Source organism: Siphateles boraxobius, unplaced genomic scaffold, assembly GCF_051911475.1.
Source record: "Siphateles boraxobius isolate OS27281-9 unplaced genomic scaffold, OSU_SipBor_1 130, whole genome shotgun sequence".
Taxonomy (NCBI): Eukaryota; Metazoa; Chordata; class Actinopteri; order Cypriniformes; family Leuciscidae; genus Siphateles; species Siphateles boraxobius.
In genome coordinates this window covers 20,033,598-20,051,391 of record NW_027508734.1, presented here as the reverse complement: position 1 = coordinate 20,051,391, position 17,794 = coordinate 20,033,598, and the positions used below count along the sequence as shown (strand labels likewise).

Below are 17,794 nucleotides of genomic sequence, written 5' to 3'. Positions count from 1 at the left end.
AAGGAATAAATTCCATTTTAAAATTTATATAAAAATAGAAAACCGTTATTTAAGATTGTATTATTTCACAATATTACTGTTTTTACCCATTCAAATAAATGCAGCCTTAGTAAAAACACTCTAGCTCATATATTTTGTTTTAATAGTAGATTTCAGAAATTGATGTTTAGCGCTCAAATTAAACCTTTTTAAAACTCAATTTTGTATGAGATTGGGGGTTAAATCATGATTTGATACATCAGGAATGATTTTCCAGCTTTACAAATATGTCAAGCATGGGGATTTTTTTTTATTCAGAACAAATTGCTCATGAAAGAAAGAATACAATTACAATGGATTCAAGCTCAACCTACTTTATTATGAATGTCATACGTCTTACAAAAGAAACTAAAAGCATATGAGTCCAATAAAAGTGACATCTAAACTGATACCACTGCACTGACCCCACTTAGGTTTTAAAATCATTCAAGCTTCCTGTAGAATAGATGCAGAATAATGGTTTTATTGAAGAGTGGCCATTGCATTGCTCATTAAAGCCCAAGCAATTTAAATGCATTTAAGTACCACTGGGATGGCGATACACGGGAAAATTAAACTGCTGCCCTAGGGAGGGTTGAGCAGGATATTTTAAAAGACATGATTACAGAATTAAAAGGACAGCACAACGCCACACTCCAGAGAATTCGAGATCTGTTCTAAGACTCATGACATGATATTAGCAGATGATTTGAGTCTAATTGGTCAGTAAAACATAAAATACAAGGGAGAAACCCTGAAGTGGTAAACTATTTAAATGCCAAACCTATACAAGACCTCATTTAAAATCTGCTACTGAGGAAATAATCATATGAAAGCAGCTCTAGACATAATTCTTTAGTATAAAACACACACACAATCTCTGTCTTTACATGGTTTCAGTGTCTCTCTCACACACAGAACATGAGGTCCAGAACAGAAAATAAAAGAGGAGGTAATTACAGAGTGCAAGATCTGCAGACATAAAATTCCTGTTACTCGGCAACCATTCTTACGCAGACTACCCAGACCATAAGCCTCCCAGAGTCCAGGGCTGCTGGCCGTGTCTTTGGAGAAAGTCCTGTTTGTGGTTGATGGGTTATCTAGGCCTGTGATTGGCCAGCAGGAAGTCTTTATCTTTACAGGTAAGGCAGAGTTTGAGGTTCCTCAAAGATCCTCCAGCACATAAGTACGCCCAGGCCGCCATGACAGACAGTATGATGTAGGTCGGGATCAGACTGCCTTGATAGTGTGGATTCACAAATGTCTGTGGGGTTGGGGAAAAAAAGAACTATTATCTCACATGATGCACTTGTGATCATAGATAGTCAGCTGTTTTAGACGTGTTTGTTGCTTTACTCTGAGTAATGCATTACTAGTGCAGGGTTTCCCAAATGGGGTTTCATAAGTTGATGAAAAGCTAATAATTAAATCAAATGTAAAATTAAAAAGAGTAAATGTGGCTGCACTTGCACTACTAATTGAAATAAACTGAAATTATTATGTAGCTTGGTGCAAGTATAAAATCAAAGACTGCGATTTAGATAAGTATATAGTCTGTTGCGCAACATGTTTCAGATTGAAGAGTGGCACTGTGTTAAATGTGCAGCTTACAATGTTTTCAGCTTCAGTAAATGCTGCTTCTCACCAACTACATCTCTGTATGTGCAGTAAGTTTAATAACATGCATTTCGGGCATGGAATATGTTATACTTTATTTAGACATTCACACAATTTACAAAAATATTATTAATATTAGCATTGTAAAAAATCTAATTGGTCTATAATGATCATATATTATTTTTATTATACAGGACAATTGTAATTTACAACAGTAATGCATTTATATATTTTTTAATTTTTATAATTAGAATCAAAACAATTTAATATTAATAATTTTAACTATAAACCTTATATAACAGGGTTATTATCGTTAACTACACCTAAAACTATTAAAAAACATCTCTGTTAATTGAAATAAAAATACATATATAAATATTAGTTAACTTAAACCAAACTTATTTCAGTTTATTGCCAAGGCAACATTGAAGTTTAAAGCACTAAAATTATTAACTGGAAATAATTAAAAACTAAAAGTAACTAAAAATAAACATAAATTGAACCTACATAAAAATATTTAAAAACAAAAAAAATTTTAATAAAATGAAACTAAAATGAACATGAAAACTACAATTAAAGCCAATTGATTATTCAACTATAATAAAACTAAAATAACACACACAACACTAACTAAAAAAGTTTACTTGCATGTCATGTGACCATTAACCAACATCAGAAAACAAACCATGAACATAAGAATATGACGTTAATTATATTGAAATATTACCTTAGAATCTCAGCGGATTCTTCAAGTAAATATTTAACATCATAGGGGTTCAGCTGACAAAGTGTATTGTATGATAGGTGTTGACTTACCAGGCATGATACTACAAGATGACTGATGACCACAGCTCCAAGAGCCCACCATCTCTGTCGCTCACACGCCTCGAAGAAAACAACCCCCCAAAACATATGCAGCAAGATAATGGCCAGTGTCATAAAGGCTGAGGAGAAAAAGCACACCATGAACGTCCGAGTCACACTCACTGGATATGCTTTTATGGGTTTAATCACAAACTTGCATCTCGTTACCTGAGGATATGAAGTAATGCTGAGGGTCACCATGAATACCGACAGTTCCTGGACCCAAGGAGTCCGAGAGTATGTTGACCACAGAGAACGCACCACTCATGAAGCCAAAGCCCAGACCTGATACTGCAAACCAGTGACACACACAGTTAAACAAACATCGGCTGTTTATTGCACTGCTAGAAGAAGCATGTGATGGATGTTTACCATAAGCTAGCTGCCGCATGGAGATGGGCATTGTGTCCTCCTGACTGAGCGTCAACAGGCCTTCATTTGCTTTCCTGAGAGATACAATAACAAATGTTAACAACCACCCTCCTACACAACACCAACACTGAATGCCAATGTGAATCACTGATGTAATCTTTTAGTTTTTTAAAGACTCCATGAAACCTGACGAGTATGGAGGACTTTTAAAAAAAAACAATAATGTGTTTTTTTTATTAATAAATCAAAATAAACAGTGTTATTTTGAATTTTATCAAATTATCCTAAAAACACATATCATGGTTTCAACAAAAATATTGATAATAATGAGAAATATTTCTTGAGCATCAAATCAGCATATTAGAATGATTTCTGAAGGATCATGTGACACTAAAGACTGAAGTACAGTGCGTATTAGGCATGTTGATTTTCTGATCATATTTTTTTCCAGTCACATATTACCAATGTCAGAAAACATTAATCTTAAAGGGGTGGTATAATACCCTTTTCACAAGATGTAAAATAAATCTCTCATGTCCCCAGAGTGTGTATGTGAAGTTTTAGCTCAAACTACCCAACAGATATTTTTATATAGCATGTTAAAGTTGTCACTTTTTGAGGAATAGCAAAAACACACTGTTTTGTGTCTGGCCCTTTAAATGCAAATGAGCTGCTGCTCCCAGCACAGAGGGGGCGGAGTTTCAAGAGCTCCTGTTGTGTTAGCAGCTCTGATTACCTCACCAGACACACACTAAAATGTCAGAAACTGTTCTGCTTTTTATATTTAAACCGGAGTCAGACAAAGATGGAGAGACTCAAGAAGAAGTGACAACACGTAGAATGCAACAGGACGTCTCTGATTGGCTAGTTGATGAATTTATGTTGCTGATGTGGAGTTAACTATCTTCAATTAGCATATTCTGTCATGATAATCTATAAAATCGCTCGTATAGGAACTGTTGTTGTCGCAAAAGGAACTTTTTATTGCATGTGAAAAGATGGATGCTACAGTTTGAGCTGACTCACAGTTCAACTACTACAACAACTCTTCCTCTTCTCAACATGGACTCAACATTCCCGGGGGTGGGGTTTATGTACATTTTAGGGTTGGTGATGTCACTAACCCGTGAGGAATGTCCTGTAGTCCCTACCAGCCGTTTGTTGTAGTCCTTAAAAAACTCAGACTGATTTAACTCAGACTGAAAAGTCAAAAATTATGAAATACCCATGAGAAGGATGCAATTCGAATCCAATACTAGAAATTGCAGTTAAAGCCTGGAACACACGAAGCCGATGGTCGGCCGTCAGGCAGTTTTTGTGCGTCTGCCGACTAAGTTTTCTCAGTGTGTTCCGCACCGTCGGCTGAAATTGGTCCTCGTCGGCTTTGTTTCGGACGATTCAACATAATGAATCAGTGTCGGGCCGTCGGTGAAAGAGGGAACTCTGATTGGCTGTTCAGCTTTGTGAACGAGTTAGTGCATGAGAATAATAGCAAAACGGCTAGCAAAGAAGTCAAAACGCTACAGATAGAAGGCTGTCCTTATGTTACATCATCTTATCTAAGTGTTCCTTGGCAAATATTTCAATATTAACATGAGCGGAGTGGAATAAAAGAAGTGTTTAGCAGGATTGATATTCAAAGCGGTAAGCACACACTGCTTTGTTTACGGTATGTGTATCTGCAGCGTCGGTTTCCCTTTTTGAATGACGAATATAGACGCATATATCTTTAGAAATAGACAGTTGTCTCATTTACACGCAGGCGCAGAACGCGCATTCTAGCTAACAGTCGGCAGTAGTTCTCTCGGTGTGTTCAAGTGCAGCTCTTTAGGCTCAATCCCAATTCATCCCTTGCCCCTACCCCTTATTTTCAAAATGGAACAACCCTTTATGAACCCGATACATCATCAGTCGTCGACGATGGCTCTGACGTTACGGAAGCGACAAGTTTTTACAGGATTTCTCCATGACAACGACTGACAATGAGCGCCGCTGCTCTTAACTTTGAGGAAACATGATGGTTATAAGGTTCCTTCCTTGAAATGTATGTCTTTTCTGTTCCGAAAAGGTAATTTATTATACAATTTATTAATTTAAATGACTATATTATTATTACAAAGAGTAAATAAAGTGCATGGTGGTGTCATCTGGGGCTAAATTTAAATGTTTAACCGTTTGCGAAGCCATCTCACCGATGTTTCGCAATGCATTCTGGGTACTTTCTCGTAGCCCTCCGTTCGGAGTGTGCCTCTAAAAAATCTCCATTTCGAGGGCTATGAAGCCCTACCCCTTCGCCCTACCCCTCTATCACAACAAGAATCGGGACACCCTACCCCTAGATGTGAACACGCAAAACGGAGGGGTAGGGCCAAGGGGTGAATTGGCCTAAATTTGAGCCTAAATCTTCCATATTTTCTATCATGGAATAGAAATCTATTTTTTGGCTTATTTTATCTGTAAAAGAAAACGTACCTAATAATTTGCACACCGGAATATAAGACATTTTTCATTTCCAGCCTTCGTGAACAATTATAAATCATTAAATACAAAACTAATAGTAGTTATTAAGATTAAATTAGTGGTTTTAAATTAGTAAAATGTGACTGGAAAAAAAATATAATCAGAAAATCAACGTGCCTAATAATTCTGCACACATTTTAATGACTACTGAAAATTCAGCTTTGCCATCACAGGGAAAAATGCATTTTTAAGTTATTTTAAATTATAATAATATTTCACAATTTTACCCTTTTTAGTGTATTTTTGATCAAACAAATGCAGCCTTGGTGAGCATAAGAGACTTCATCAAAAACTTTTTTTTTTGTAATTACTCACCCTAAACTTTTGAATGGTAGTCTTTTTGGGAGATTTTGATTTTTCCAAGAAAAGTAATTATGTTTAGTTATGTCATAGCCATGAGCCATGATTCACTACTTCTTGGTCAGTTGTATATGAGGGACATTTTCATTCTAGAGAGCATTTGATTGGACAAAAATCTATCTAGTGCAACATGAGTCTTCAATATTTTTGCTTCCATTCCCACAGAAATTTTATAATGCAGTCAATGCTCAAGAACATGATATGTTGTTATAGTTAGGCTCATTGATTATGTATCTCCTTTCAAACTAGGAGAATGGATGGTTAATTCTTACTTCAGCAATCTGTAGTAACCATATCGGAAAGCCTCCTGAAGCAGAACAGAGAGCACGACTCCAAAAATGAGCAGCCCTCTCTGCTGAGTGGCACTGTTCTTGTTGCTGATCTGAACTGTGATGAACCACACAAGAGAGGACAGCAGCAAAGACACCAGCCAGAAGAACGCCCTAAAACAAACACAATCATCTTACAAACACTGTAGGCTGTAGGGCTTCCCCATTCCATTGCTTGTTAGGGCTCTTGAAGGAGCAGTACAGCCAAAAAAGAATTTGATCATTATTTTCTCACCCTGTTGTTCGGAACCTATGCTACCGTTCAAAAGTTTGGGGTCGGTACGATGTTTCTGAAAGAAGTCTCTTATGCTCACAAAACAAGGATGCATTTATTCTATCACACATACAGTAAATTGTGAAATATTTGGATCAATTTAATGCTGTATAAAAGTATTAATTTCTATAAAAATGAAAAACCCCAAACTTTTGAATAGTAGTGTGTTTTTGTGTGTGTGTGTGTGTGTGAGAGAGAGAGAACTAATCCTTTAAATATCTTAAGATTTCAAAACTTCTTCATTAATTCATTAAAAGCTGCGTGAGTTTGTCATGTTTTAAGAGTATTCCAAATAAGCTTGAGATCCTAGTGATTTCATTAAAGCAGCAGATGTGAAGGGCAGTTCTCAGCCCAGATGAAGTGCTGTATATCACGAGACTTTCAGCCACACATCAGCCGTGATACTCACCCTGCTATGAGGAAGATCACACGCAGCGGGTCCTGGGCGATTGTAAACAGAAACAAACTGATGGCCGGGCCGAAAGCGATGAACGTACAACCGAAAAACACCGCCACTGTCATGATGGAGCTCGGCTAACCTGCTAATTCAATCAATACCACTTCACCCTCAGAGGCTATCAACACATGTCATCCATGAGAGAGTCATACGGCTGTCAATCGGTTCGTATAAGCAACATAGATCATCAATTATCGAAGAATTTATTGTACCCGTTTTCATCGAAATAGATTAAGAGGGTTCAGCGCTGCGCTTGAAACATAGTTCAGCACAACGGCTAAGGTTACTTCCGGTTCCTAGTCATGTGACCTCATGTGTTTCGGGATCATATCAGTTTTCTTACCGCACCCACTGAATTCCTTTTTTCTTACCACCATTATTTAAGCATCCCTTTGTCCTACGAAACTTGACACACATTTAAACCTATTTTAAAAACTCTTGATTGCAGTTGTAGCCTACAATAGGTCTATCACCCTGACACATTTAAAATGTGTTTTTATCTTCATAGTTTATTGAATTTCACTCACATTTAGGCAAAAGGTTAATTCAATTTAATAAGTTATTACAAATATAAAGAATTTCGTTACTGTGTTGAACATTTTCATTCATAGTCTCCAATATTATCCAAATAGTTTACAGTTATTCCATATAATGTATTTGAAAAAAAAATATACTATTCTTGTCCAAACCTACACAATATAATAAATACAGTATATAAGCAAAAATCATCCTATGCGTTGTCTTAGCCACAAAAAAATAAATAAATAAAAATTAGCAGTAACAGTACTGTGGAGACATTTTCTTCTAAACGTATGTAGTTGCCACTCATCCTCAGTTTGAAGTATCATAATGTTTATCATCCAACAATCAAATGTATAGACATTTTTCTGAGGCAATGATATTGCAAATTATGATGATGAAGAAGATTAAAACTTGTGCATCAACTCCATAACAGCTATAGTTGTGCTCTGGCCAAAGATAAAAGCTCCAGTAATGACAGTCACCACACCCCAACTTGTCAAGAAGATTCTGAAAGAAACAAACAAAATGATAGAGGGGAAAGTGTGTAAGAGAAAGTGGTTTAAATCAATGCTCATCATAAGTACCATCAATATATGATGAAAAATAATATAGTGACATCAATTTAATTAACTGGCTGTTTCCTCTAGTTTCTTTACACATAAGACAACATGGATGTTACGCACCTCATCCTGGGATTTATAGGTTCTGTTTGCATGGCAAAAATGAGGCACAATCCTGCAAAAAGTTAGCTTGGTCAATGCCATTTCATGGTCTATTTGTGACTTCTATTTATTTCAAATAAATGCTTTAAATTCATTGAAGAACCTGTGGTTTCCATAAAATAAAAAAAACCTCAATATTATTGACATTGATGATAATAAAGAAATGTTTCTTAAGCTATACAAATCAGTGTATCAGAATGAATTCTGAAGGATCATGTGACATTGAAGACTGGAGTATTGATGCTGAAAATTCAGCTTTGCCATCACAGGAATAAATTACATTTTAAAATACATTTAAATAGAAAGGTTATTTTACATTGTAATAATATGTCATATATATGTTTTAATAATATGTTTATGTATTGTAAAACATAATATGTTTTATCGAATAAATGCAGCCTTGGTTAGCATTATTTCAAAAACATTAAGAAATCTCACAAACCCCAAACTTTTGAATGGTAGTGTATGTGTGCATGCTTGTGATTTGGTGAGATTGTGATTGTTCTATTGAGTGTCTCACCAGGAAAGATAAATATAAAGAAGGCACTAATTCCCCCGATTACGCTGATGACCTCACTCATGTCTGGTACACAGATGGCGATGAGAAGAGTCACAGTGATCCAGAGAAGTGTTAGTATCAGACGGCACCGACTCTCAAACACAGACGTCATTATGGCCCGTCTTTCCCAAAAGTGCAATATTTGTGTTAGAATCACTGACCTGTGAACAAAACATTGACACATGAGTGTGTGTGTAAACACTGTGTGTGTGTGTGTGTGTGTGCAGTGAGCTATGCACATTTATTTGTAGTTTACAGTACCTTCCCAAAAGCAAAATTATAGGATAGATGGTGATGATCGAAATCCCAAACAGCAGCCTAGCAATAATCATCACTACATCATTTCCAGGATATGACATCAGGATATCTGAGGCTACTTCCTTTCCAAATGTAAGAAAACCAAACACACCTGCCATATTGCAACCAAGTGTCAGTCTCTCAGTTTAAGACAAAAACTCACTGGAAAATATTTATTATAATAGTAATACAGGTAACTAATGCTCTACAAATATGTGCATATCATAGAGTATAGTGATTTGACTCACCTGTGAGAGTATAAATAAGCAGGCAGAAAATCATAGATGTGACTGAGATGAAGACCCAATGTGTAATATTTTTGTTTTCCATGCTGCTGTAGATTGCAATACAAGCTTCATGACACTGTAATATAAATAATGATTACAGTGTGTGAGCTTTGAGCAATCCTAATGGTCAAAAGTACAACAGAGAAAGTTGCAAATACTATAGTGTATCAGTGATGTAAAGAAATAAATAGAATCTGACCTGAAAACCAAAACAGATGGTAGGAACCACACTGAACATGGAGGCCAATGAATCCAATCTGTTACAAACACAAGAACCAAAATAAACCACTGATATGAACAATGCATGCATGCACACAACTTTACGGCAAACATGTACATATAACTAAACTCACCCTTGACTGTGCACTGGTGTGAGGTCTGCTGTGTGCTCATCTTTTAAATAATACTTTGCAATTACAGCTACACTCAGGTATGTAGCAGCCAGAGTTCCCAATACACTGGCAATTAAACATAAAGAAACGTTAAAAGATCAGAGAAAATGATATACAGCAGCTCTACTAAGTGGGACAGAGGTGGAAGAGCAGGAACTACTGTATGCAGTCCTTCTCACTCAGACCTGTGGTTGATGATGGTATTATATGGTATAAAAATATTTAGGGAGTCACAGATTTATGTGTCAGCTTTCAACGCACCTGGTGTATTTCTGGATGCCGATCTCTTTGGGAATAGAGAGTGGAAGGATGATAATGAAGCACATGAGAAAGAGTGCAAAACGGTGATCTGTGTACCAATGATATGGCATCTCTCCTTCCGTGTTTCCCGTCACTGTCTCATACAGAGACAGACACACTGAAACACACAAACAAGGGGAAAAATATCTCTTTGTTCCATTGTCATGTGTATATATACACATTTGTCTGTTACAGTTCCTCACACTGAAACATAATGACTCATATTAAACCACACACATACAACTTACATTTATCCAGCTGATCCTGCACAACCACCAAGAAGGCCACAGAGATCATGAAGAGGTTGAAAACAAAGCAGATCTCGCACAGATGGCCAATCCTCTTTCCACACACCTCTCGCACCACATCGTGATACGTGTTCTGCCGACTGATTGACGAGGCATAGCCAAGAATGACCAACCCACTTATCAGAAATACCAGAGACACCTGAGAAAGGGAGAAAGACGTTAAAATGCTTTAAACCCCACAACATTCTTTTCCAGCTGTATCCACATTAGCACTTTACATTAGGCTTTACGTGGCTTGTTTCTTTGCTAAAGGGTTGCATGAACATTAAAGCATGAACGTTGCATGAACGTTTTTTTCTAAAATACCAACCGCCTTTCATTTCATTAGTGGCACATTGTGAATAACAGCATCACATTCTCACTCTAATGTGAAAGATACAGACAGAATATAAACTATGCATTTGTACATAGGAAGTCACAAAAGATGATTGACTGAAAAATGACACAGATGCTTGTAGCCTACAGAATTCTCAATACAAGAAACCATTATATAGGGTGAGTTATCAGTGCTTTAAGGATATGTAACATATGCTTTAATATAAAGTAATCTTTATATTAAATCTTAATCTAAAATTAAGATGAAACCATAAAAATACCAATTCTACTTTGCTCTCTGCTGGACAAAACTATGACCAGCCTTAGCTTGTTTGTTGGTCTTAGCTGGTCACTCAGTTGGTTTAGCTGACAAGTTTTTTTTGTTTTTAGGATTATACCTGTGCAAGTGCCCTAAAGTAGCCTAAGTCTTATTTGTCGGAATGTTACAACGCACCATCTCCACACTGATGGCTATGCTCACGCCGCCGGCCTTTTCAAAAGCCCATGGAAAGTTAAGGAGTCCCGCGCCGAGGGCAGATTTAAGCATGATGAATATGGCCCCAAATGAGCCGAGCCGCGGGACGTCCGAACCCCGCGCAGGTTTGGATAGCAGACTGATGCTACGAATACTCTCCCGGGCCAGTTCCTCCATGCTCGGTACGTAGAGACAAAAAACAATACAAGGAGCTTCTCTCTGTAATAATGGAGCTTTATGAGTCCAATGCATCCGCACTTGTCTGCAGTAAAATCACTGTTTAGTAGCCTATAGCGAGTGAGGCTGTCCCAAGTAAGACCCCTTAAAAATGTCATCCCAAGGTGAGAAATATTGTAAAGCCTTGCTAGCGTTTGAAACGGTGGGTTCCGAGTCTAAATGATGGCTCATCTACAGATGCATGTTAAGAGGAATGTGCTTCTGATTTCACACAGGAGCGACTACAGCAACTGCCTTATCAAATGAGAGCTTTAGTCTAGAACAGCAGGAATTCACGTCAGGGCGGTGTTATTTTCTAACGAGAAACTCTGCGGCTAAATTCAATTAGTGCTCTTGCGACCCTGTTCGAAACCTTTGAGCAAATATAAATTTGCAGCGCTCACTTGAGGCACGTGTCTCTTGGGACAAATCAAACGTTTTCGCGTCATTTACATTTCTTTCTTTTAGAAAGATATTAAATAACACGTATCCATGTATAGTGCATACTATAATTCGGATTCTAAAAAAAATCTAGAAATATGAAGCTATAAATAGAAACTGATGTGGGGCTCCCCAAAGCAAATCTAAACTATTTAAACACATCAAAGAAATAGAACTTCACAAACAAACTCAGTGTTGTTACATATGTGTGTGAGGTGGTTTTTGAAAATGTGAATTAAGTGCAACAAAATATAACTTTGAAATGAAACAACCCACACTGCCCTATCTCGAAATCCCGCTGTGCGTCATGTCACGCCTATGCGACAGATGGCGGTAGAGCAAAACCAGCAATGTCCTGTCCCATACATATGATTCATAGAACAAGAACTGAACGGTTTCGCTACTGAAAAGTTGTTTCAATTAACACGTGGGTTTATTGAAAATGCCGTTTGACACAAGACGTATCCGTGGACCGGAGGAGTCGCAGTCCCCGCTGCTCTTTCTTTCCCCAAACAAAGTTCCCGAGGCCAGCAGCAGGCAGGGCGTCCGAGGGAATGGAGACGTACGGCCAGTGTTTGCGCGCTGCGGGCTGGTCAGCCAGGCGAAGGGTTCTGCGTATTTCGAGGCTGGAAATACCAAGATCATATGCTCGGTGTACGGACCAAAAGAAATTGAACGTAAGGACGAAACAGACATGAAAACCGGTCGCCTTGTATGCGACTTCAGGCTCGCGCCGTTTTCCTGTATGAAACGGGGTGCCTGGATCCAAGGCAGCGAGGAACGAGATCTGTCCGCGACTCTGCTCGAAAGTTTACAGCCAGGCGTTTGCCTCCACAAATACCCACGCTCGCAGATTGAGGTTAATGTCATCGTTCTAGAGAATGACGGCTCGATCCTTGCACATGCGATGACCTGCGCCTCTATGGCCCTGGCGGATGGAGGTATTGAAATGTATGATGTGGTGCTGGGTTGTGCGCTGCGGCAGAATGGAAATACGTGCCTCGTTGACCCATCACACTCAGAGGAGTGTGGGAGCTGGCAGGAGGGATACGGGGAGAATCGGGGATGCGTCACCGTGGCTCTGCTTCCCAATCTGAATCAAGTGTCTGGTCTGAATGCGGACGGGGAGATGCGGGAGGACACACTGACTGATGCTGTGAGAACTTGCCTGGACGGCTGTCACAAACTCTATCCGGTGGTACAGCAAGCGCTGACGAGGGCTGTGAAGAGGAAAGCGCCTCCACCTGAGAAATAGACTTGTTTGCCAGGATTTTAAAGTTTTTTGTATTGAGGAAAATAAAATTGTAAAACTCAAAGTGAATGTATTGTTTGTGCATACATTGTTTATCAAAATGTCTACACTTGTGTAACAATGTAGTACCAATTAAAAGCAGTAACTTCAGATGCAAATATATTTTCTTATCTTTTATTTTTTCATTGCACAAGTGTTGATGGTTTTGTATTCAGTGAGTACATTTGAAAATATATAAAACATGTTTGTAATATGAAGGCTTTTTTACTGGATAAAAGTAGAAAAGATCAATTCTGAGGCTGATGCTTTGCTGTATAGTTTAAAATGGTCTGTAATTAAAAGGGTGAAATGGTACAAATACATACAAAGTAATTTAAAAACTGGCACTTAAATGTGAATTTTCTCTTAATAAAATGCTTGAATTTCTAGCATGTTTTGGCAAACAAATTACAATACCACACCCATTAAAAAAGATGACAAACAACTAAAACCTCTTGCTAAGTGTGTCATTTGAATAGTAAATAAGATTGTGCACAAGCAAATCAACGCAAACTTGAACAGACTTGTATATGTGACCGATGTATCACAGAATTATACATGCAATGCATGTTTAATTGTTTGACAGCATGCAGGGTGATGAGGTAATGAATGTATGGATGAGAATGTGTGTTTGATCCCTGCACTGTGCGAGTGCTCTCAAGCGTGTTTCAGTATAATATTTGTGATTTCTGAACGGCTTGCAATTCTCATTGGAATGCCATAATAACCGGTTCCAGAGGTCACGTAGACCATGGTGTGTTCAGAGACACGGTAGAGTCCACAGAAAAATGGATTCATCAGGAATGCCAGGATGGTGAGGGGGAACAGCTGACCAGCGTGTGTGTGACCTACACAAACACAAAATTGCATTTTATTGGTCAGTAGAGGACATGAGCAGTATGCTCCTAAATTTGAACAAAAAAAAAAAAGCATCTGTAAGACCACAATATTGTAGCTGATATTTACAAACCTGAGAGTACCAGGCTGATGTCTGGCCGTTGCTGGAGAGCCTGTTTGGCAGCATGAGGCTGATGTGCAAGAAGAATAATAGGGCTCTCTGCACTGCAGCCACTAAGAGCTTTCTCAACATCCATGCCATGGCCTGGGTATCTTTAACCAAAACAACACTTCTGACATGAGCCCCGTGCAAAGCACATGCACCAGATTTGCATACATTCAAATGAGCCTGAGATGATATCACTGTGGACTGACCGTAACATGCGGGCCTCAAGGTCATCAATGCCAGCAAGGCAAATCCAGTCTTGAGTCCGTTCTGGGCGGAACACTTTCACATTGCTGTTGTGAAGAGACTCAATCCCCATTGAGCGCAAGAGTTCAAACCAGCCTTCAACATCAGCAGTGTAGTAGTCATGATTGCCTGAAAGTCACACAAAAATGCACACAAAAAAATTTCCACAAAAAACATTTATTTACATACAATAATTTCCCTTTATGTCATACAGCCAAAAGGACTGACCTGTAGCAAAATAGGAGCCCAGTCGAGCCCTCATCTGTCCCAGTGGTTCTGCAGCGCTCCTTAATCGAGTCACCTGAGAGTCAGTCAGATCACCGACAATCACCACTACATCTACAGCAACAAAGAGTAGCTACAATTAAATGACAGATACATGTTAAAGAGATAATCCACCCAAAAATGAAAAATTCTGTCATCATTTGCTCACCCACAATCTGTCTTCTGTTGAACATGAAGATATTGTGAAGAATGCTGGTAACCAAACAGTTTTGGTTCCCACTGACTTTCATTGTATGGACCAATAAACCAAAAATAAAAAAACAATGCAAGTCAATAGGAACCAAAACTGTTAACCAACGTTCTTCAAAATATCTTCTTTTAAGTTCCACAGAAGTATGAAAATCATATGGTTGGAATAACATGAGGGTGAGTAACTGATGATAGAATTTATTTTTGGGTGAGCTCTCCCTTTAATATTTCAAACATTAATCTGATGCAAGATGTAATTACCTGGGTTCAGCTCATTCACCATAGTCACAATGCGCTGCAGTTTAGAGCGGCCTACTGTAGGTCCCAAATGTATGTCGGACAGAAGCACCAACCTGAGCCCGTTCAAAGACTCGGGCAGCTTCTCTACTGGGATCTCCACCTCAATTACTCGAGGAGGTTGGGCGGCATTTACCAGCCCGTAAACTGCCAGTATTGCTGTTACTATCAATGCCAACACTGTCTGGCTGGCTGATGCGCTCGCGGCCGCATCCTCTTCACCTCGTCTGCGGGAGAGAAGCCTGCGAAGGCGGTTTAGGCAGCCAAAAACAAACAGGAAGAAGAGTAGGATGACGTAAATCCCCAAACAGGAAAAACTCAAAACTGAAAACCAGTGTGGCTCAGTATCCACGAGGAAAAACATGCATAAGTAGCTCCCGTGCACGAGAGTGAGAAAGAGTAGGACAAGAAGACGCCAACATCTTTGAGGGACAGAAGGAGCACCTCTGTTTCCGCACAGCCGCCTCCCCACGCGTTTCCAGATGTAGAGCGAGCCGAGGAGCAGCAGGGAGTTGATGAAGAGGAGAAACTGAACACGAAACAGCGAAGCACGCGTGCCTATGTCAACCCGCTCCGAGATTAATGTTCTGGACATGAGCATTGAGAAAAAAACAACCCCCGACGCGATTCCGATTTTCCCCTCTGCGGAGAGGCGTCCAAATCCAAACATACTGACCGGCATGTGCTCGGTCACTGACCCCTTTGACAGTCTATTACAAATAGGGTACATTCATTCTTGGCACGCTATAACGTATAATAATGATAAAGAGTTCACATACCTTTCGATTCACGGTCCATTCAAGTAAAAATAAACGTTATTATCTTAACTGGGACACTGGAGAACAAAACTAATACTTCCGCAGACAAAGACGTGTGATGGCCGCTATGATGACAACATGAAAAATACTGTTGTGGTTTCCGAGTAGAAAGGTCATACAGACATTTGTTACACACTCAAATTACAAAAGCGTCCATAACATAATTCGCGATCTTGTAAACAAATGAAATATAAACACGCCAGTCATTTGACAGGGTACTCTTCAAGCTCTCCTGCGTGACAAGTGTGTGCAGTAATATAATTGGCTCGTCACATCATATAGGCGTGGCTAATGTAACGCTCTTAAACCTGATTGGAAACGAACTGTTATTAACTGACAACATACGAGCTTGTTAGTTCTTAAAGTTTTTACATTAAAACACAATTTCCCGTCTTCGTTTATGCTTTTGTTCAGCATCTTACTTACGGTATCACCCAAGAATGTTTTTTTTTTATTGTAGCCTATATATTTTTTTCCAAATGTCACTCCAATTACTATTCATTACGGTGACGTGCTGCAACTGAAGAAAACGCATGCAAATAGTAAAGAACTCATGCAAGTAGAAAAAACGCATGCAAGTAGAAAAAAACGCATGCAAATAGAAAAAACACTGCAAATTAAAAAAAAAAACTCTTAATCAGTTTCACAACACGCGTGTGCTCCAAATACTCACAACACAACCAAATACAGAAACGCGCTGCAAATTTTCACAACACGACCAAATACAGAAACGCACTGCAAATAACACAGAACACGTTTTACAACATGTTGAATTCTGTGACAAATTTCAAATTAGATGTACCCAAAAGAAGTTTAAACAGATTGTGAAAGCTTTCCCAGTATCCCTTGTAGCTATGATTAAACAGGATATAATATATTCAAAAGTCACGCCTACTTTAAGACAACTTTACATCAATGGTATTGATTTTCTGAATTACAAATGTAACAACAAGTTTATAAGGAATTGTTTACTTAACTGCCAAACTAGTTCTCTCAAAAGAGATTATATTCTTAAAGACTTTGAAAAGGAGACAATAAAAAAGATTAGATGTAAATACTTAAAATTCCCAGTCCCGCCAAAGGTGAAAGAAATGCAATTTAAAATTATAAATAGGATTTATCCAACTAAAGATTTATTAAAACAGAGATTTAAAATGGATGTAGGAAACTGTAACTTCTGTGAAATTGAACCCGAAGATTTAAATCATCTGTTCTGTTTGTGTGAAGTTGTTAAAAGGTTTTGGTTGGACCTTCAACAATTGTTCGTCTCCAAAGGATTTCAGATGATGAATCTAACTATTAATGATATAAAATTTGGTATTTTTCGTAATGATCACAATGATTTTGGCATTAACAGTGTAATTTTGTTAAGTAAACATTTCATTCATAAATGTCGTTTTTACAAGACAATTCCTAACATTACTCATTGGAGAAATGAGTTGAAACTTTTTTATAACTCTTTGGTATTGATTAAGAACAAGAATGCTAAGAAACTGGCTTCTTTTGTAAACAATTTTATTGACTGATTGCCCTTTTAATTTATTTTCTTTTGAATATGTAAATGCCATTTTGCCATAACATGCTCCATGTTCATATGTTCTTTTAAGTTTTTCTTTTTCTAGGATGAGCACTGTAAGCTTGTAGTAAGATTTGACATTGTTTCTGATTTGTTTGTATTTGCCTTATTTAAATAAAAAAAAAAATAAATAAAAAAAAATAACAGAACACAACGGAAATGTTTCTGGGGGAACCAAATAAGTGACGAACCCGGCTGGGACGTGCATACAGCTCAAAATTCTACTTTCTTTTATTGCTCATGAGCATCCCTTTTCCCTACTCCCTTCGAAGGGGAGACGGCAGAGCTCTTCAAGTGGACTTTGGAGTGAGCTTGGCACTAGTGTGCCATTATGTAGCCGTTTGGCACGCACTTGATGAAGGAAGCAACGAAAGACAAGTCATTTCCTCATTATTTTCACATGGGATGTTCCCATGACAACGCATCACGGTGTCCATCAGTAGA

At 38.3% G+C, this 17,794-nt stretch overlaps 4 protein-coding genes across 4 annotated transcripts; 1 reads left to right on the top strand and 3 right to left on the bottom strand.

Moving 5' to 3' along the window:
* Window positions 1-337: 337 nt before the first annotated feature.
* On the bottom strand, window positions 338-7,123 carry aph1b (aph-1B gamma-secretase subunit). Its single transcript, XM_077228537.1, has 6 exons — window positions 6,764-7,123; window positions 6,024-6,194; window positions 2,872-2,945; window positions 2,668-2,790; window positions 2,452-2,579; window positions 338-1,282 (listed from the first exon to the last, which is right to left on the bottom strand). The coding sequence occupies exons 1-6, from the start codon at window positions 6,874-6,876 to the stop codon at window positions 1,115-1,117; spliced, it is 777 nt and encodes a 258-aa protein (XP_077084652.1). The 5' UTR covers window positions 6,877-7,123; the 3' UTR covers window positions 338-1,114.
* Window positions 7,124-7,302: 179 nt separating this feature from the next.
* slc38a8b (solute carrier family 38 member 8b) lies at window positions 7,303-12,006 on the bottom strand. The gene is made up of 10 exons (XM_077228521.1): window positions 10,968-12,006; window positions 10,139-10,337; window positions 9,852-10,008; window positions 9,552-9,656; window positions 9,398-9,455; window positions 9,160-9,274; window positions 8,876-9,023; window positions 8,576-8,775; window positions 8,017-8,068; window positions 7,303-7,840 (listed from the first exon to the last, which is right to left on the bottom strand). The coding sequence occupies exons 1-10, from the start codon at window positions 11,238-11,240 to the stop codon at window positions 7,738-7,740; spliced, it is 1,410 nt and encodes a 469-aa protein (XP_077084636.1). The 5' UTR covers window positions 11,241-12,006; the 3' UTR covers window positions 7,303-7,737.
* An 81-nt stretch (window positions 12,007-12,087) lies between these two features.
* exosc6 (exosome component 6) lies at window positions 12,088-13,848 on the top strand. Its single transcript, XM_077228523.1, has one exon. It carries the CDS (start codon window positions 12,088-12,090, stop codon window positions 12,898-12,900), a length of 813 nt encoding a protein of 270 aa, XP_077084638.1. The 3' UTR covers window positions 12,901-13,848.
* tmppe (transmembrane protein with metallophosphoesterase domain) lies at window positions 13,058-16,025 on the bottom strand. The gene is made up of 5 exons (XM_077228522.1): window positions 14,921-16,025; window positions 14,414-14,524; window positions 14,149-14,314; window positions 13,907-14,046; window positions 13,058-13,784 (listed from the first exon to the last, which is right to left on the bottom strand). Exons 1-5 carry the CDS (start codon window positions 15,684-15,686, stop codon window positions 13,594-13,596), a joined length of 1,374 nt encoding a protein of 457 aa, XP_077084637.1. The 5' UTR covers window positions 15,687-16,025; the 3' UTR covers window positions 13,058-13,593.
* Window positions 16,026-17,794: the final 1,769 nt, after the last annotated feature.